The 19,943-nt window shown below is 42.0% G+C and overlaps 2 protein-coding genes across 4 annotated transcripts; both read right to left on the bottom strand.

Annotated features, from left to right (window-relative positions):
* Window positions 1-94: 94 nt before the first annotated feature.
* Window positions 95-16,526, bottom strand: LOC133155482 (bridge-like lipid transfer protein family member 2). Of its 3 annotated transcripts, none has more exons than XM_061280841.1 (40): window positions 16,312-16,526; window positions 15,821-15,933; window positions 15,613-15,739; window positions 15,486-15,535; window positions 14,642-14,786; window positions 14,211-14,329; window positions 14,078-14,138; window positions 13,825-14,014; window positions 13,552-13,675; window positions 13,355-13,479; window positions 13,217-13,284; window positions 13,007-13,143; window positions 12,739-12,893; window positions 12,376-12,569; window positions 12,020-12,299; window positions 11,733-11,938; window positions 10,613-11,651; window positions 10,183-10,374; window positions 9,797-9,999; window positions 9,570-9,688; window positions 8,920-9,143; window positions 8,658-8,848; window positions 8,439-8,538; window positions 8,138-8,337; window positions 7,767-8,064; window positions 7,299-7,456; window positions 6,828-7,034; window positions 6,507-6,606; window positions 6,094-6,276; window positions 5,903-6,024; window positions 5,659-5,814; window positions 5,161-5,282; window positions 4,872-5,052; window positions 4,496-4,582; window positions 3,080-3,190; window positions 2,864-2,999; window positions 2,303-2,427; window positions 2,122-2,223; window positions 1,565-1,699; window positions 95-1,213 (listed from the first exon to the last, which is right to left on the bottom strand). In XM_061280841.1, exons 2-40 carry the CDS (start codon window positions 15,889-15,891, stop codon window positions 1,025-1,027), a joined length of 6,732 nt encoding a protein of 2,243 aa, XP_061136825.1. In that variant the 5' UTR covers window positions 15,892-15,933; window positions 16,312-16,526; the 3' UTR covers window positions 95-1,024. The 3 variants fall into 3 exon arrangements, with proteins under 3 accessions (XP_061136825.1, XP_061136827.1, XP_061136824.1); XM_061280843.1 differs by having other exon boundaries at window positions 12,739-12,857; window positions 16,312-16,525; XM_061280840.1 differs by having other exon boundaries at window positions 13,825-14,138.
* A 330-nt stretch (window positions 16,527-16,856) lies between these two features.
* On the bottom strand, window positions 16,857-19,638 carry glod4 (glyoxalase domain containing 4). The gene is made up of 9 exons (XM_061280854.1): window positions 19,402-19,638; window positions 19,271-19,320; window positions 19,090-19,210; window positions 18,861-19,005; window positions 18,642-18,778; window positions 18,173-18,259; window positions 17,814-17,927; window positions 17,265-17,351; window positions 16,857-17,132 (listed from the first exon to the last, which is right to left on the bottom strand). The coding sequence occupies exons 1-9, from the start codon at window positions 19,621-19,623 to the stop codon at window positions 17,067-17,069; spliced, it is 1,029 nt and encodes a 342-aa protein (XP_061136838.1). The 5' UTR covers window positions 19,624-19,638; the 3' UTR covers window positions 16,857-17,066.
* Window positions 19,639-19,943: the final 305 nt, after the last annotated feature.

Here is a 19,943-nt window from a genome sequence, read left to right as displayed (position 1 = left end):
TAAAAAAAATAATTATGGAAATTGATCTTTTGATGTCACTCAATACCCATACTTTTAGATGGGATTGTATATAAATACAAACATCAGAAACAAATACTTTATCCAAATTACTTTATTATATAAAAGAAAGTAAAAAAGCCGTCTGCATCTCAATAAATCAGAATACACTGAAACCCCCACATAGTGGTCGTACTATACTTTTCTTTTCAGGGAATCCTTTATTATTCTCAGAATTTTTTTTTTTTTTTTGTGGGCAGTGTGGGCTAAAGTTACCATGTCCAATATAAACATATTTGCTTGACTACTATTTTGTGGCATCAATAGGGAAAAACAATCATTTGTGACTGGGTATAAATTTTTGTAGCAAGACTTGACCTCTATTCTCATGAATAGTGGTATGTAGAAAACTTTATTTGAATAGTTCAATTCAAAAAGGGAAACCTGTGAATAGAATGTATTCATTACATAATTTCTGCCTTATTTTTCTGTCCGTCTACTTTCTATCGTGATTATTATTAGGGTCATGAGTAAGATGGAGCTGATCCCAGCTGAGAGTCGGAGCTATCAGTCGTTAGCTGTATGTCAAACAAACGAACACATAACTGCCTTTGATGATAAAACGTTCTCAAAATTGTACGCATTTTTTGGGACATTTTTGCTTGGTGGTGTGCCAAAGATTTGTCTTTTTGTAAAATAACTCAAAGGTAGGGGAAACACTGTCCTAATTTATAGAGAGGCATCCATTTATAATAAACTGTCACATATTTCTTTATCAACTCTTACAGCAGACGACATAGGCGAGGTTCTCACACGTGTTCCTGAACCAGCAGGAAGTGCTCAGAATGTGTTAACAAGCAATTGTGCTAATTGGCTGAAATGCAGTGACGATGCTTAGTTAGCGTTTGGTCATATTTATAATCAACAGGCACCCGAGGGCTTTGCTTTTTGCAATGTGAATATCAGCAGGATCACATAATACGACGACACAAAACAATGCCTTTGAAAATTGGTGTGGCCCTCCAACTCACTTGCGTCGGCTGAAGATGCTCTTTTTGCCAGAACTCTTGTCGGCGGCGCTGAGTCCAATGAGCAGCCGAGCCTTTTCGTCCTCTTCCTGCTGCTGCAGGCCCGAGTCGGCCTTGCCGTCCATCGTCTTGCCACGTGGGTCAGTGCCACCGGCGGCCGGCTTCAGGCGCAGCTTCTCCTTGATCATCTGATATGCAGGAAGAAGATTGGGGAGCATTGAATATGTTGCTCCAGTGTCCAGTAAAACTTGGGGATATGTACTTTAAACAAAATCTCAGATTTCCAACTGAGTTAAGCTATTAATCGGTATGTTAGCTTCTCGTGCTAGGTAGCCACAGACCCGTTAGCGACCATATAGTATCCCATGACTTGCAAAGTTATAATGGTGCTGCTAGTTTTATTCTAGAAAGTAGCTACTTTTTGGTTTTCTTGTCATTTTCCAACTGACTTGCTACAAGCAACTTTTCTTCACGAGGACTTTGTACAGATCTGGATCTAGATTATTATGATTGCATGCGTTTTTGCTAGTTTGCCATACTTGTGCAACCAGAGCCTTGCGGCTGTCTCGCTTCACAGCCATGGCGAAGTCCAACCACGTCCAGGTGTTGTTGTGGTACTCCAAGCATGGCAACACCAGGTTGAGGTCCTTCCAGTCCACGCTGCTTTTTTCTCCCTGAGGAAGATCATCACTTATAGTACACTCATGCTCACTGCACATTTCCTTGGTTGGTTAATTCTGCAATTAAATTGATCGTCTGTTACCTCCCTGTGACTTCTAGTTACGTTGAACTTGTTTGCCACAATAAACATTTACAGTACCAAAAAGTGCAATAATCGACCAAGTACCAAGCATTGGACAAAAATGCCACACAGGGTTTTCGTTAAGGTAAGCCAGTTCAAACTAAAAAAAAAAAAAAAAAAGTTTCCATTGTTTTCCACAACTCGAGATCAAATGAACTCCAGTTCCTCTGTGAGTTGATCCCAGTGCTACAATCATTTCACCTCAGTCATTTTAAGATTAAATTAATGAATCAATCAGTTTCATACAATCAATCAGGTCTAAGATGATTATTACATCTTGTCAACATCAGTCACCTTATAGCTAACACAGAGCGGGACTTGAGGAATCTTGATGTAAATGAAGGAGTTGTTCATGGCCGCTCGTTCCTTCATCTTGTCAATGTCATCAACAGGATGCTGGTGATGGAAAGTACACAGAGCACCATTACAATCCTTTGTATCTAACCCTAACATGGTCAACTGCAAGTATCAATACCTCAAGAGGTTTCCTGAACGACCTCCTGACGCCGGTGCTGCGGTTCATTCCTTGGGCAACGCCTTTACTGGGGCCCATCGCACCCATGGTGTCCTCGGAAGACTGACGAGTCTTCACGGGGATGCCTGCAATGTGGAGGGTAGAGATAGAACGAAGGAAAATTATTATGATTATTATAATTATTTCATCTTCATTCTTTTTTCTTTTTAACTTAACCAAATATATAATCAGTAACCCTGTGCTATTTGACATTATAAAGTGTAATCAGAGATTGATGGATTACGCTCTCCTGCACAATTTAAGCAAGTATATAATATTATTTTCCAAATGAATGATCCCAAACTGATTTGTTTAACCGCTAAATTCAGGTTGATTAGAATAAAGCTTTTAAATTACTTTTTGTCGACTCAAGGACTTTTATCCAACTGTGTTTCTACTTTAAATCTGCAGACTGAGCTCTGTTACCCGAAAGCTGAAGTCAGGGTTAATGTCAGTTCTACCTCCACATCAGGAATGAGTGTGAAATTACAAAATACACAAGACACAAATGCAAAAACATACCTGTGGTAACCAGTCGGAACTTGTCCTCTTCGTCTGCTACCTCCTCTTCTTCAACATTCCTCCCGGGGAAGAAGAATCCCATCATCCTCTTGAAGAAGTGGTACATGAGCTGGATGGTGAGAGGCACCACATTTACCTGAAAACATGAGATTTTTTTTTTTTTTATTGTCAGTGTGGGGGCTGTGATGATGACGGGGAATGTGTGACTTTCTTCACCTCAAAGTGCTCCTTGACAGAGATTCCGCCCACCGGGGGGCGCACCTTGCTAAAAATGCGCAAGGCAAACTGACGTCCTGACTGACAGGGGCTCTGAGGGCGAAGCACCACCTATTGAAAGAGGTATCGTGAAAAAAAATAATACTGCTGCACATCCTTTTGGACATATTCACTTCACTGTGCATGGGCCTATTTGACAAATAAAGCCTAGTACATTTGGTTAGTGCGAGTGTTCTGATGCATTATCAGCTTTTCATGATATCAGTCAACTTGCATAATTCAAATGCAATGACTCAAAATGATCCACAATGTCAATTGTTCTTTTGGAAACATATGGCACAAGGTGAATGTCAAATAATCAATGGCGTTAATGCTTTTCGTGCCACTAATTTAGGAAAATTTTAACCCTGCACAATAGAACAACAATGATAAATAACCAATAAGTTCAAATAAAAGTTTCCGTCCTGGCAAATGCATGCAATATATGCATCATGCTTAATGATAATGCCACAATGTACAATAGTAATACAATTTACAGATATAAAGAAATGCCAATAATCTGTCAAAGAACTAGCTCTGTCACGCACGAGCACATGCAATAAAGGATGACTCATGCAATTGCGCCTCTCGTCTCGCCAGTTATTCAGGATGATCACTTTGCACAATAGAGATTAACACAAGAAATAATCCATAGAATAAAAAAATGTACACTTGAACATTTCATGGATAAGTGCATCATTTATCTCTCTAGTCAATTGTAATATCCGAAACCTTTCACAATAGAAATAAACACTAAGACTTTAATTCACTAATGGCCTCATGCATTTAAGACACATTGTAATAAATTAGGCTGGATGATGGTGTTCGTGAATGGAGAACTCGTGGACCAGTGGGCGATGTCATGTGGGCAAACACAATGGCATCAACACAGACCAACAGCTATGTGCATACGTACCCTCACGCGCTGCATGCGGGAAACCAGGTAGACAATGTAGACAATTTAAAAAACGTTTTCCACTTTATCAACTTAGTAAATGGTGATAGAATAACAGAAATTCTCAAACTTTTTGATTGCAGGGACCAATTATATGGGAGAAATTTCTCCAAGGGCATCCTCACAATTCTACCTCTGTAACTAAAAATTGAAGATTTTTAAGAAAAAAGGTGAAAAATCAATACATACTTTATCTGCAAATAATCTCTAAGTAATCTTTAAAAAATTAAAACGTATTTAAAAAAAAAAAGAAAAAAAGTAAAACAGAAAATAATCCCGCATTTTGTTTAAATAAAAAAATTGATCTTACTTCAGTAATAATATACACTTTTAGAAATGGCTTCTTTTTTTGCAAAGACCCAAGGCTGCACCTGGCAGTTTGATGCTTATGATGAGCATTTAGTGGACTTGATAGACATTACCTTGTAGGCTGCATTGGGCAGCAGGTTGTTCATGGTGAACCATCCCAACTCCAGCAGATGCTCTGCTGTGTCGTCAGACTTGTTGAGCTGTTTGGGGAAAGAATGAGTCAACTACAGAAGCCCAGCTGAAAGACCAGCATTGTTTTTCCTTGGCCTGGCAATTATTCCGTTCTACGGATTCATTTGATCTTATTTGTAAGAACTATTTCTTATTCAGTGTAAGAGTCAGTGTTGCCAACTAAACAATTTGACTGCTACATTGAGTGACCTTTCCTACAGCTAAAATCCTTTTTTTTCTCATCAAAAGCTCCATAGAAAGACTACAAGGTGAAGAAATGAAGATTTTATTTTAGGCCCAGCCCTTGTCGTCCCTCACCTTACTGTACATGAACCTCTGCAGCTCCAGTTCAGCGATTCCCAACTGGCCATCCTCTTCAGTCAGACACCAGCGTGCCTGAGCAAAATAGATCTCAGTCCTCCTCGCCACGCTCACGTCTTCCGGCGGCTTGCGCAACTCTAGCTTGTTGGCCCTCTGCAGTTGGAAGTCCTTAAAACACCTGAGAAGGAATGAGATGTTAAGCACAAGTAGCCCATGTGCATTACTTAGACCGCCCTTAATTTAGAATAGACCAAGATCACTGAATCGGCACAGATGTGGTGAGAACCTGATGAGGATGTTAAGCTCCTCGCTCTTCATCTGCATATCATTTTTCTCCTGGTTGAGTTGGTTTTGCAGTTGCGTATTGATCTCGTTCAGCTCGTCAGTACTCAGCTCCTCGGGTTGTGCCTTGGAATTGGTGATCAATCAAGAAAGAATAAGACAGGGTTAGGGTTAGATGTATGAATAGCTTTAGAATTGACACCATTTTGCATTTTTTTAATACTGTCCAACGTAACACAAAATATTACACTTGTTCCTAGTGACAAATAAAATACATACATTCCTAATCCTACAAAAAAATAAACAAAATTGTTTCTGTTCACTTTGGGGTGCCACTTTCCCCTAATTAAATATATCAGGCAACATTCTCACCTTTTTACTATTTTCTATGTAAGGGTGCCTTGCTACTGAATGGATAACTCCAGTATGTGTCAGTATTAATGTTGGATAATGACCCTTGCTAGAACCCTTGCAAAGTGCAAGGCAACAATGTACAACTTACCCTAATGTTGGAGTAAATCTGCTTTTCCAGGCGTCTTATCTGGGCCAGGTGCTGCCTAACCGCCTCCTGGAGATGCAAGATGCTGCTTCGCTGCTCCTCGGGGTTACTAGAGATCTCCAACTGGAAGCGCACACGCTGCTTCTTCTCACTGTGCTCCTGCAGGGGGAACATTGAAAGAAGGCAAAAAAAATAGCATCAGCCAAGAAAAACATAGATAGGCGCAGCTGCTCTCGTATCGCCCTACCTTGCGTCTTGGCTCCACGTGGAGCAATAGGTTGTTCACGATGTCCAGAATCATGGCATATTGAATGGGGTTGGTGGATATTTCCAGGTCGTGATGAATGAGGGTGAATGTGTCCACAGCCCCTGGGAAATTATTAAATCATGAGCATACTGATGCTAAAATAGCACAATCTGTATGGGACCCACACACACCAGCCTGCTTCTTCAACAGGTCTTCCTTCTCATGGTGGTTTCTCAGCTCAGGTGGTTTAATCTGTGTGGCGAGCTCCGGGTTGATGTCGTGACTGTAACTGATGTAGTGCATTCGGCAGCTGCAGCGGGAGATGATGCGCTGGACCTGCTGGGCCTCGTTCACCTGCGCCGGCTGGTTCCAGTCTGTGCGCACACATACAAAGGTCTCAAAACATGTTGGTTGAATTGGGTTTATAAGCTCCTCACCAAAAACTCGGCTGTCAAATGAATTGCAAGATCACTCTAAAATGTACTATAACATTTACAGGTGAATTTAATTTGTCTATGTTTTCAGTGTTTCAGTGCTTTTTGCATCATTTGCGTTTCACTTACAAGGGGCTTTGAGAGAGCAGTCTGTGTGTCATCAGTCATACCTGTAGTGGTGCTCACCATTCCACCCACGGCCTGGCCACTCTCCATCAGCTCCAGCACCGAGTCAAGATTCCGCTGCCGGTGCTCCTCAATGTTTTTTACCTGAACATAAAGTCGCAAAAAGCTATATGGGACAATGTTTTTTTTTTTTATCAACTGCATGACATTTCTCTAATTAGTCTGTCTTTGAACGATCCCTGGAAGATGTTAAGATCTGATGAAATCAAATGGTCAATTTTGAAAGCCCCTCTGGAAATGAGAAAATTAACATTAAAAACAGAGCGACCTCCAAAGTGTTAATACTCAGCAAGAGTTTAGCCAACCTCCAACCACAGCTGCCAGTCCTCCTGCTCCGATGGGTTGGGCTCCATGGTGGCAAAGTACTGCATGCCATCCAGCAGGCAGGTCCAGGTGGTCTTCTGCTTCAAGGTGTCATTGTACCAGGCCGGATGGTGCTCACACTGCAGCAATTGGGCCTTGGCCGCAGACACCAGCACGCAGCCGGCTGTCTCTGTCCCACGCAGCATCATCTGTGTGTGGCGCATTTGATTTTTTTACAACCCTGGGATAAGTATATGCAAACAGATTTATATAGCACATTCAGTGTGATCACTTTAAACTCCATTTTTCCCTTGCGGCGCTCTTCTAAATGTTCCATGATGAAAAGCACCAAAGGTAGCAAAAGCCTCTTTGAAACACATAGGTCTAACTGTTTGAGTGAACATTGAATTTGGAGACTGCTATTTGGGATCTTATTAAATTAAGCTCTCAGCATGGTTTTGAAGGTAGTGTACCTGGCAGTTGACCAACTCAATAAACCAGTTTCGGTTGTAGACGTCATCAGTCTGACAGGCTGCGATGCCGCACAGCTGGTCACTGACACCCGAGTCCTCTTCGGAAAACACCACAAACTTGTCAGTTTCTTCAATAAGCTTCTGGAGCATGGATGTTCCTATAGAGAGAAGGAGGAATAGGAGAAGAATTATTGCAACTTTCCCTAACTTTGTGGATGATTGTTATGCTTATTTCCACTGTGCTCAACAGCGGTTCAACAAGAATAGCTGCAGAGTGGAGTGTTTGCATCAATATGTTATGCTTGACAGAGAATTTATTTTGACTGTGGATTTAGTTGGAGTTTATTCCTATGAATTCGACCACATTCAATCACATGATGATATGCCACATACACTCCGTGGTGTGCTGTGGTGCTTTTTTGCTATGTTGTACACCGTATTTCTTTTTAAACGAGGTACAGTCCTCACCCTCATGTGGACTTTTCTCAGCTCGACTTAGTGTGGACACAACAGGTGTGGTGGGCGCAGTGGTGGGTGAATAGTTTGAAGGTGAGCGCTTCAGCTTCTTGGCCTGCAGCTGCGTGTCAATTCGCAGGCCCTTCAGTGCTTCCGTGGAGAGGTTTCTCTTCAGGACTGAGGCCTTTTTGTAACCGTCATACAGCCCAAATGCTATGTTCCTATTGGTGGTGGTCCAGGAGGCGCGCAGGTCCACAAGGCGCAGCTTGTGAGTGTACGTAGCGTTGGTCTCATCCTTTGGGTTCACTTCCTGTCAAAATCAAAACAACACATTACACAAAAACACCACAGCAAGATTGATGCTTGTAGATGTACAGCATCACCTCTTCCACACGGTTGCTCTGTCGCTGGTAGCTCAGGGAGGACAGGCTGAGCAGGTGGGTCTTGTTCACCTGAGCGTTAATCTGGTGGTCAGCCGTCTCGTCCCATGTGGAAGCCATCAGGTGCACAGTCACCTGCGACAACTCACTCACCATCTGAGTCACATTCCATTCCGAGATCAGCCGTCTCATGACAGTGCCAGCTGTTTGGGCAGACATGCGTGATATAAAAGAGAGTTGCATCAAATAAAAAATAAAAAAACTAATCATACTACACATTCATTTTGAAAGGAAATAAAAATACCCTGCGGAATTAGTCTTTGAGCCCCTCGAGTGAAGACGTGGCCCTTTTTACACTCCACTTGAATACCTCTTTGCTGGGCAAAGGATGCCCAGTAGTGAACCTGAAGGACACACAAATCCAATGTCATATGACACAATACTGCACTGTATAACCCAAGGACAACTATAGCACAGATGACATGACTGCATACATAATGCAATGAGGAGAGGCAACACGTACTTGTAATTGTGGGAAGGCAGCTGTGTAGGACATCTGCTTGTAATGCTGACCCAGCTTCCTTCGCACGGGTTTGAGGCTATGAAAGAGCTTTCCTCTGCATATGGGCCGAGACACACCGGTCCAGGTGGCCCAGAAGTTCTGCATCCAGCGCAGAGTGCTACTGTACAGCAAGATTCTCGGCTGGGATGATTCTGGAAAAGAACGCAAAACAGAAGGTTGCTTTTAAGATGGCACATGCACGTACACAAACACTCACACTCACCAGAGCCACAGTGCTGGTCAAGGTCCATTGTGATAGACAAGTTGAGATTCTCCGAGCGAAATGCCCTGTAAGAGTCATGAGGCTGTCCCGAGGTCACACTCGCAACGTTCTCTGTCGAGCAAAGTGTGACTGCGTGGTGATCGTGAGGGTTGCCATGGCAGAGCCACTGCAGGTCGAGAGTCATACACAAATTGGGAAGGTGGAGGAAGCAGATGTCATCATACCTAAGATGGAAAAAGGAGAAAGAAAGTTATATCAAGCACGCACGCATGTACGCACACACACAGGTCACAGTCATTTATAGTAGTATGAAAAGTAGCTAGATATGGAATCAAAGATGTTAAATTTAGTGTCAAAATATGTAAAAATAGTACGAAAGCCACTATATTTAGTTCAAAGTGACTAGGTTGGCAACGTTAAGTACCCTTCATTTTGTTGCAATGCTCGAGCGCTGTGCTCTGCATTTGCATGAGCAAGGACACACTCCCCTCATCCCCCAAAACCAGGGCGAGAAGTGGAGTTAAGCAAAAGAGAATTATTTCTTTACCTCGTGTATTTTGGGAAAATAATGCCAAAAAGCCTTCATTATGATACCTGGGATCTGTTTTAAAGCAAGGAAAAAAAGATTGATTCAAACTAAACATACTCACTTTGAAGCTGTCCTGACATTGACATTCAAATCTCCTTTAAAAACAAACTGGCCGGGGTTCCAGTCAAAGTTGAGCTTGCTCCATTCCCAATGCAAGTTCTCTGTGGTGTTGTAAGGGTCCTGTATCAATGCAAGGTTTTTATATTAGACCAGGTAAAAGGACAGAAGGAAAGGTATTTTGTTGAAATTTGGATATTTAACAATGAATGATATACGCTGGAGTTTTACTTCTGTGGCAAGCTGGTGAAGATTGGCCTGCTCAATGTCCATTACAAAGCGTCCATGTAGCAAAAGGCGACTTTTGTCCCACCAGGCGAGAAGAGGTGATGGGTCTGCCGTCAGTTTGGTGAGCAGGTCAACTGACTGGCCGATCAGGGTCCACGCCGGGTCCCAACACGGCCCCCAGACGATGGTGTAGAGGCAAATGTTGGCTGCATACAAATAATGAGTCCACAGCAAATTCAGTCTTCCGTAAAGCTGGTACACTCATTTAGTGATTTGTAAAAATTTAGCCCGATTGCCAAAGCGAGGGAAAATGCTAAGATTTGGTTATGTGTGTACTGTACTGAAGTTAGCACCAATATGGGGGACATTGTGAAACCACAGGAACTCACATTTGAAGTCATAGTAGAACTTTAGGGGCGGCATGTTCCTGTGCACCGTCACATCTCCCCATGGCAGGCCTAGCGAAACCGGTTCTTTCCGGTGAGCTCTGACCTGTCCGTCCTGCTCAGTACCGATAAGGCGTCCTGACAGCGACCAGTCACGGATCTCAAACAGGTAGCGTGGGTAGTCCCGAATTCTCACTGGACAGACAGACAAAGTTAACTATGAGACATAGACTAAGTCATTATTCATTGAGATTTTGTCAAACTATAAATGGTGGGAAGCAATAAAGAATTTTTTTTTTTTACTTCACTTAAGTAGATATATTCTTTCAACTTGTTACTTGAGTATTTTCTTTTCAGATAAATGTACTTTCTACTCCATTTTTGTAAAAGTAGGCTTTTTTTACTTTGTGTGTGTAAACCTCTGGAAACTAACCCAAAAATGAAGTCAGTTTGAACTTGACAACGCGGCACCACTGGACAACCAAGTGGAGGCCCTCTCTGGGGAAGGGGCTGATCCTGTCAATGTCCCTCAGCTGTTCTTTCACACGCTCTGGACCGTGAAGCGACTGGTCAGCCAGGACAACCAGCTCCAGGTCGGACACTGTCCACGTCAGCAGTGACTTCCTCATGGGGGTGTTGGTGTAGAGTCGTCGTGAGCGCTGAATGTAGATCTCAATGTGTTTCTTCTCCAGCGAGCTGTACAGCTCTTCAATCTTTCTGGCCGGCAGAAGCTCGCCGTGCTGCTTGCGTAGGTCGGCTACCTTCTTGTCCAGCAGCTGCAGACGCTTGGCGCTCTCTTTGCTCTCGTCCTTCATCAGCTCGTAATTGTCACGCAGTTTGATCTCAAAGACGTCGTCCAGAAAGACGAAGGAAAACTGATTGATTTTGAAAACGAGGTCTGGTGGTGGGCACAGCTGAGTGGAGGAGGTCGAGCCGGGCGGGCGGTGCAAGGTTTTTAACCACTTCTGCACGCTGATAGCCCTGTCGAAGGTGTCGGAGAAGTTGTACTGGTAGGGGAACTCCACGGAGAGGAGTGGACAGGTGAAAACCCAGATGCGGTTGTGAGGCGTGGTGAAAGAGGGGAAAACGTTCCTGTGCAGCTGCATCTCTGGCAGCTCGCTGTGCGTCGCCACATCCAAGCCTTTGAAGGAAATTATGTCATGGCCGTCAAAATTAAACGCCACGGCAGGTGTGCGCATGTGCACTGAGCCGGCGTGCTTGGAGAGGGACAGCGTTTCGGTGTGGAGGAGAATGCAGTTGTGCTCGGCCACGTGAGCTGTCACGCGAGCTGCACCCAGTTCTAACAGCACACTTAGACTACTTTGATTGCCTTCATCTGGTCTGATTGGGCACTCATCTTCTCGTTCGTCGCTGAACATATGGCAGCAATCCAATGCTTCAGTCATGTGCTGATACAAAAACATGTGGTCTGGGGGTGTCCATATCACGGCCAGACCATTTTCACACTGAACCTGTTAGGGAAAACACATTAAGGACACATTAGGATTTCCCTTCCCATCCCGTTCCATCCAATCCATCTAAAAAAAATGTACCTGCAATGTGTGGGTGCTGACGTGATAGCAGAGTGCCGTGGCGGTGAGACTGACAATGGGCTCAGCAATCTGAGAGGAAGGACAGCATGTCTCAGTGTTTTCCGTGAGTGTCTTAATGACGGAGAACCCAACGCCCTGCAGAGACAGCTGCGAGCTCTCGGCCGAGGTCATCGCTCTGATGGAATCCATCCTTAAAGACAGAGCTCCTACATGGACAGTAAATACGTAGGCCTAATTATTAATTCACATGAGACAAAATGTTTAAGGCTGTTTAAAACCAAACCTGCCTGCTAGATTGGAGACCGTGAAAACGTTAACATCCTCCAAATGGAAGTCCAGTTTGAACAACAGAGGCAAGGAAGAGGTGGGTTGTCCCACATCAGCAGCAGTGGGAGGCACTAAGGGCTCATCTGACACTCCAACTGGAGTGTAGATGACAGAGAACAGACGAGACAAACACAGCGCGCAGGTCTCAGACAGTTCCACTTGGAGTCCCTTCAGGCTGGACTCCACACTCAAGGATGGAGTGCTGCCATTCAACTCACTGATGGCTCGATTCCAGCTCCCCTTGATTGACAGGACAGTTATGCTTAATTCAAGAGCCAAATAAATGCTGGACTGGACTTTATTGAATTTTTCCTACCTGAAGATCGAGGGAGTCGAGAATGAGCGCTTCACCCCACACGTGTTTGCCGGGAGGATGTGGGGCTTGCTGGATATGAGAGCCTTGGCCCACTCGCCACCAGAAACTGTCCAAGTTTAATGAGGCCCGCTGGTGCACATTGCGGGACTCTAGGCTGTCTTGGTCCACCTTTAAGTCCAAAAGATGTCGTAGTTCTGCACATACAAAACCACAAGTAAAAGAATATATGAATTACAATTGAAACAGCAATACTAGATAAATTATACTTTTACACAAGTAGTAAATAAAATATTGGGAAAATAAAATATAAATAAAATATTTTGCATTACTGACACAACACGCCATGACAATAGACTGTAGTACCTGCGCTGGCAGAGAGGAAACCAAGGGTAAAAGGTGTGGTGTCTCCAAGTTGCACAGACACATTGAGGTTGGACACAGAGGACGAGATCATCACAGGGGCGCCCAGATGGGGCAGGCGTCTGAGGAAGAGGAGGATGGGAAAAAAATCGAATGGACTACGCACAACAGACAGAATGATGCGGTTGTGGATAAAACACACAAAAAGATAGCTTATCATTATTAAGAGATAAATAATTACAGTCGTTATTTCCCCCCCATCAGCACTTGCCTTTTCCGACGTGACGCCTTTCTGTGGATCAGCTGTCCCCTTGGCAGAAGATTGAGCCAGTGGGAGAACTCATGGTGACGGTAATGGACGATGCAAGTGTTGACAGCAAAAGAGCCAGAAATGTCCATGGAAGTGACCTACAGCAAAAAGAAACTCAAGTTGCAAATCTTTCTAGGCTTTCCTCCGACAACAACAAAAAAGTGTCCTTGCCTGTAGGGATGTTTTCAGTGTGTTTACACACAGAATTCTTTGCCTGGTTTGTGACAAAAGCAGTCCATCTGGCCAAAATATATTAAATGTTATTGTAACTGTCTTTTCATTTCATGTGTTGTCCAGCTGTACACTGACCCTCCAGAAGGAGATCCAGGCTGCTCTGGGGAAAGCTCAGCTCGGGGGTGAAGCTCTTCAGAGGAAGCTGCTCACTGTCATGAGTGTAGCAAAGCTTTAAAGACTTGAGCGTCCAGTTCAGGTGTCTGCAAAATTTGGGTGAGCGGGGGTACATGTCAATACCAGATTTCGAAACACAAAATCAAACCAAGACTCACCTTTTCTGACTGTGCATGGACAAGGTTATATTTGTGTTGTCAAACTCCACGTTGGCCTTGTGCGGGACGACACTGTGGAATTGTTCAACGGCTTCCGTTTTGATGAATTCGATGTCCGAGCACTCTGAGCAACCCCAAAAAATGAACGTTCAAAATGTACTAATGCAATGTTTACAACACGATCGCTCCAATCGCCATTTATTCTGATGACCGCCACCTTGCATCATTGAAATATTGGGAAAGTAAACTTGTTAGTTCAGTGGAATGACTTACCACGCAATTGTTCACCAGACGGGTCTTGAGTCGTCCTCTGTGTTACCAGTACGGGGCTGAGGAAGAGGCCCTCGTGCAGCTCGGCCAGCAGCGTCCTGACGCGTAGCGACAGCGAGCCAGGCCTCATCTCGGGGAGACTCACATCGCCCGACAGCAGCAGGTTGAACGCCACCTCTGCCAGACAAATGTCCTGCAAAACGGATCCCACATTAGGCATGCTGACGTACAATTCAGTCCGTACTGGGACACTCACTAGCTGGCTGCTTTTGAGAACTTTGCTGCTTAATTGTCCCACCGAGAGGTCCCACGCTAGCCTGTAAGGAACGACACGTTTGTTCACAAAAGGTAATTTACCACATTTGTGCAACCAGAAAGTGGTTAGTCACCTTTTACTGTGGTGGTCCAGCAACAACGTGACAGACGTGACGGTCATGTGCCACAGCGACTCGGACAGCGCCATGTTCAGGACCATCACGTTGACTGAACTGATGTGGAAGGACAGCAGCTGCGGAAAAGGGCAGTGAGTTCCTTTTTCGAGCTACTTATCTATGTCCTATACTGTACTATTATTCATCACCAGTTCTAGATATTCAGCTTTCGGGTGGAATTTCAAGCTGAACCGAAATGCACTACGACTTTGGACTACTCTGAACATCTGAGACTCTTCCTTTCTGTTTTTGTTTCTCTAAAAACAATGATGCAAATTTTCCCACTGGTGTGAATGCTTGATTGGTCATGGGTGCTCTAACCAGTCAGGGAATACCCCATTTTGCACCCCAAAATAGATAAATGAGTTCCACTGTATTTTGGAACATACTTGTGATAGTAAGCGAAGTGTTGTGGCATTGATGGAAACCGTTCCCGTTTTTTCCCCATGGCTCGTCCTCTTCGTTAGCGGTCCGAGAGGAACTTCTAAATCGAAGCGAACTCTTGTCTCGCCCACGCACAATGCCAGGTATTTCCTTAAAAAAATCAAAAACACACATAGTGAACACAAACACTCCACTCCACACTGATTGCGTTGAAAAGTTTTTATTTATTTATTTATTTATTTATTTATTTATTTATTTATTTATTTATTTATTTATTTATTTATTTATTTATTTATTTATTTATTTATTTATTTATTTATTTATTTATATCAAGTTTAATTGGTGAGGGGCAAAATCACATAACAACAGCAACAATAGGACACATACAGTATTGTACATTGCAGGGAGAACTAGTGTTTGATTATTGCAACTTTTTTGACTCGGTGGATGCCTCATGGTGTGTTTATCTTTTGTTATTGAACAAGGTGGCAGTTATGAAAAATTGTTCAAACACGACCTTATCATAGTAATTGCACGGCACATTGTACACATGCATGTGCCCGTGTGTGCGGGTGGTTGTGTATTTCTTTTGTGCAACAGGGTGGTTTTGAATAATAACCTTTGAGGCGTTATCACATATCACCTATGTAGCGCAAGGTCATGTGTTTGTGTATGTACTGTGGAGTTGTATTTAATTCTCTGAATGATTTCTGATTAGTTTGTTTATATCTATTGAGTAAGGAGTCTGCCATCAATAAACACTAGGAACGATTTGCTAAGTGCGAATAAGCCATAAAGAACTACAACATGTCAATATGTTCAGTCAAAACACAGAATATTTTTACTTACGGTAAATCCTGATTCAGAAGTTTGCTCGATATCCATATCCGATCAATTTCCTGTCATGAAGAGATAAGTATAAGGGCCACATGGGAAAAGCTGCAATCATGTCCCACTTAGACAGTGTGTCACTTACCACAGTGTGCAGCGGGTGAAACTGGATACTGACTCCTTGGATTGAGAACAGTCCCACTGATTTTATCTTCAAGTCTGCATTCAGCTTTGTCTGGAAGACTCGTACTGCCAGAGTGTTGACCAGCCATCTTAGAATGAAAGTGGAAATAATACACTGTTTGAACGAGGACAGCCAGTAGTTGGATGCTCCTAAACTGAGGAACACTTACCGGAATATGATGCATGACAACACAATAACAAGAAACAGGATTGTGAGGAAGGAAATGAGCAGGAAAGACATGACGTCTCAAGTTGTGTGGACATGGAGCTATTTTATCAGCTTCTGTCATGGAAAGAGAGACACAAGTGTTTTAACTTGACAACTTTCTGTATTCAGAAAGGTATGAAACGCCCCCTCCCCACAAAATGAAATTGTCAGAGGTAATATTTCATTGCTAACCCTGAAAGCAAAACAAGTACCTTGTAACGGTAGCAAATTATTGCGTACAAAAACAGTACAACACGAATTAGCATCAAGCTAATAACACTTCGGGAAAATTTACTTGTAACGTGCTTGTAAAAATGACAGTACACATTTTAGTCAGACAGATAACTTTAGAATATCTAGTTACCCCAAACTCCTGCGACGCGTCATCAAACAGAAAAAAAAACCTGCAGTAAATCAGTGCTAGCAGGCTAATGCTAAGGCTAATGCTCTTACCTTCTACCAAGCAAGAGGAATGAACTTTCTTGCAGAGTAGAGACTCTTTGTTTTACCCGTCCAAGTTTTATAAACTCATCTAGCCTGGCATTTTTATGGTGAATGGGCTCCGTGGCACCGCAAAATAGAGCGGTGACAGCTGACAGTTTAGCCCGCAAAGTAAGCGTCAACACTCCGCCCCTCTCGGCTCCAGAAGAGGCGACGTTGTGCAGAAATTACGTATTCAAAATGCAAAAAGTTTTTTTTTTTTCTTTTGTTTTACACGCACACCGTCATATGCGGGACTCGAACTCACGGTGTCGGTACACAAGACAGGCGAGCGTACGCTTACACCATCAGCGTAAAGAATGAACTTTAATTAAAAATTGGTTTGATTCACTGCACTGTAATTATATAATGAGAAAAATTATACATCCACTCTTTTCAAGCCAAAAATTGTTGGGTGAGTCCCACAGTTCTATTGGTCAATTTCCAAAGGTGCAACACATGCTTGCCAAAACAAGCAATGCCAAACTATTGCTTGCTGTAAATACAAATCATACAAATGCAATGGTATGGTTTATTTTAGGATTTTTTCAAAGTACAACAAAAACTGTATTTTCCCATATCCTTCATTTTTTGCAGAAAATGGTTGTCCATCTAATTTTATGGAATAACATGACGTCAAAATGAACAGGTTTTTGTCCTTAAGTGCTATATAATTGAAATTGAAGGACTCCGTGAAAGTTGAGTTTTTCCAGACTGCATTGTTCACTTCATGCAGCAGCTTTCTGTCTGTTGTGCTTGGCAAACCACTCATTGCTTTTGTCCTCAGCCATTCCCTGAAAAATAAGTAAAACACCAAATTTATTAGGGCACTTCAATCTGAGCAACAAGTGTGTCTGTGCTCCCTGCAACATGTATTGTGATCATTTGTCTTACACTTACAAATGACCAGTAGGAGAATCACTGACCTTATCCAGGAGCTCATTTCCTTTGGGGTCAACCATGGAAAGTTGTCTAAATGCTTCATCGCCCACAAAGCAAATTTCATGGCCATCCTAAAAGGAAAAAAAAAAAAAAGAATAAATAAATTAAAAATCGAGTAATCCTATGATTTAGCAATTTACTTTAATTTGTTCAAAACAGATTAGTAGATTAAAATCATTTTATTTTGTTTCCTTAATTTGAACATTTAATTCTTGGGCATCATATCATTTTTAACTCGAGTTATATGTCAAATATGTTGCCTTTAAAATAAGTCATAATAATGAGAACTACATTCATATGGCTTTGCCTATGATTTAAAATTCAATGGATATCAATCGCTCAGTTTCTTAGGACCCATGTTTGGAAAAAAGACATTTGGCAAAATACCCGCACAAAACCCCCCAGAAAAACATCAGCACAAAACAACACATTATCATGTACCCAACAAACTTGTAAATTACAGTATGAATAAGTCAAGTTACCAATTGTATATGTTTTTCACAGATTATTCAATATATTCAATATTCACTTACTGGGTCGGCTAGAATCACCACCTCCACAGTGGCTTTTCCTGGGGTGTCCAAGCTCACTAATGGGGTGAGAATATTCTGTTTCTCCTTTTTCATCAAGGCTTCCAGGTCAGGAAGCTGTGAAAATTGACAACATATTAATATTGAGGAGTAATATTTCTGATAATACCATGAACGTTAAGCCTCACTGCAGTAAACAGTGATTTAAAAGCTGATTTCTGACAGCAAGACTCATGCATATAAAAGAAAAAAAAGGTTTTAAAGATCTCTTGTAGTGGTCACTATGCTAAAACCACTAAGTTTGAATTAATAAGTATCACAACTCATTCATTAAATAAAACCAATAATCAAATGTATGTTACTTGATCACGGGGGCATGAAAAGGCAATCCTCCCAAATGCTGTGCCATGGTTTACAGTCCCATTGATGTCGCGGAGCTCCAGCTTACACTTTAAACACAAATATGTAGCAAAATTAAGTCAGTCTTTTAAAGTCCAAGTTTTGGAAAAATAATTACTTTACTCCAATATGCTTATTTTACTTGACTTTATTTCTTTAATATTACACAATTTGCACAAAGAAAAAATGACTATTTTGAAAAACAATTCTCACTAAATTAGGCCTCGACTATCTGCTTAAATTAACTATAACTACGTATTTCTTCAGGAAAATATTTAATCTTAATATGTATTATGTTTACTTTAATTCTTTGAAAAATATCAATATTTTGGAAAAATTAGGTCGTTCTCTCAAGACGGTCTTTTTTATTGAGAAAATAAAAGAAATTAAAGTAAACATGTCATCTAATCAAATCCATTTATAGTTATATACCTGTGTGTCTCCGAATCCCAGTAGGGCTGTTTTCTTGTCGTCGTTCTTTTCCATCACAGTCATTCCCAACAATTTTGACCAGTAATGAATGGACTTGGCGAGGTCTGATACTCCGAGGCAAACCTTCTGCACGGGATCTGGAGTGAAGTAATCAGCATTGCAGCAATGCAAAAAAATAATAATAATAATACTCACACAAAAGTAGCCCATGACACTCACCTGTGGAAGGCTGTTCTTTGTCCACCAGGTAGAAGCAATACCCTCCTGGAGCCTGCGTCTGGTAGAGGCTGTCCCCCACCTGAGTGAGGGGCCAGCCCAAGCGTTTGGCATTACTAACAGCCTGACTTGACTGAAGGGTGAGCCCCTGCAGAAATACAATAATAACAATAAATCACGACTGTATAGTCACTTTAGCATATGTTTACATCCCACATGTCATCAAACCTACCAAAAAATCATTTCCTAGTTGATACTCAGCCATCCCATAATTGTAGGTCAGCTCAGCAACAAAATGGTCATCCTCTGGACCAAAACCAACCATAGTCTTGCTCCATTTGCCATCATAGGGGCTGTATGGAGAGCAGAATTCAACACTTTACAATGTGTACAAAGTTAAGGGTGTAACTCACCCGTTGCATGTTGCTTTGCAGCCTTCGACAAATTCCTCGTGACGCAAAACCTGCAATTCACATGAGATTACTTAACACGTCCATTGACCAAATTGTGCAAAAATGTGGGGGAAAAAAAATTGGGAACACACCTTCATGCCCAAAACATCTCGGTAAAATGTGGCCGTTTTGGATCGGTCGCCAACTTTGAAAACAAAATGTAGCGCTCGTCTCATGTTTTCAGAAAGACGATGTCCTTGTCGCTCTATTATTATGATTATCTGGGTCACGTGAATGCGACCGAATTTCCGCGTTGATCGATTTCTCTGCCATCGATTAACTACGAGCAAAGCCCCAACAAGGCAAATGTACATCAATTTCGTCAAATGTTGATATGTCATTAAATAAAAAGCCCGGGTGTTATTATTTAATATTTATATAACTTATATTTGATTGATTGAATATTTCAAAATTTTATAAAAAAAAAAAAAAATTATCTCGAGGATTCATTCATCTGGAGAAAACAGCGAGTGTTATTAAAAACATTACATACGTTTGATTTGTGATATTATTTTAATATTAAATCAATGAAATACTAACCTTAGTATGTAAAACTCATTTACTCAGTGAAATTAATTAAAATAGTTAATTAAAAAATAATCTCACTAAAAGCACATTACACTAAAACGGGTGA

The sequence above is a fragment of the Syngnathus typhle genome, linkage group LG6 (assembly GCF_033458585.1).
Source record: "Syngnathus typhle isolate RoL2023-S1 ecotype Sweden linkage group LG6, RoL_Styp_1.0, whole genome shotgun sequence".
Taxonomy (NCBI): domain Eukaryota; kingdom Metazoa; phylum Chordata; class Actinopteri; order Syngnathiformes; family Syngnathidae; genus Syngnathus; species Syngnathus typhle.
The sequence above is the reverse complement of the archived record's forward strand: the minus strand, read 5'-3'. Positions and strand labels throughout refer to the sequence as shown.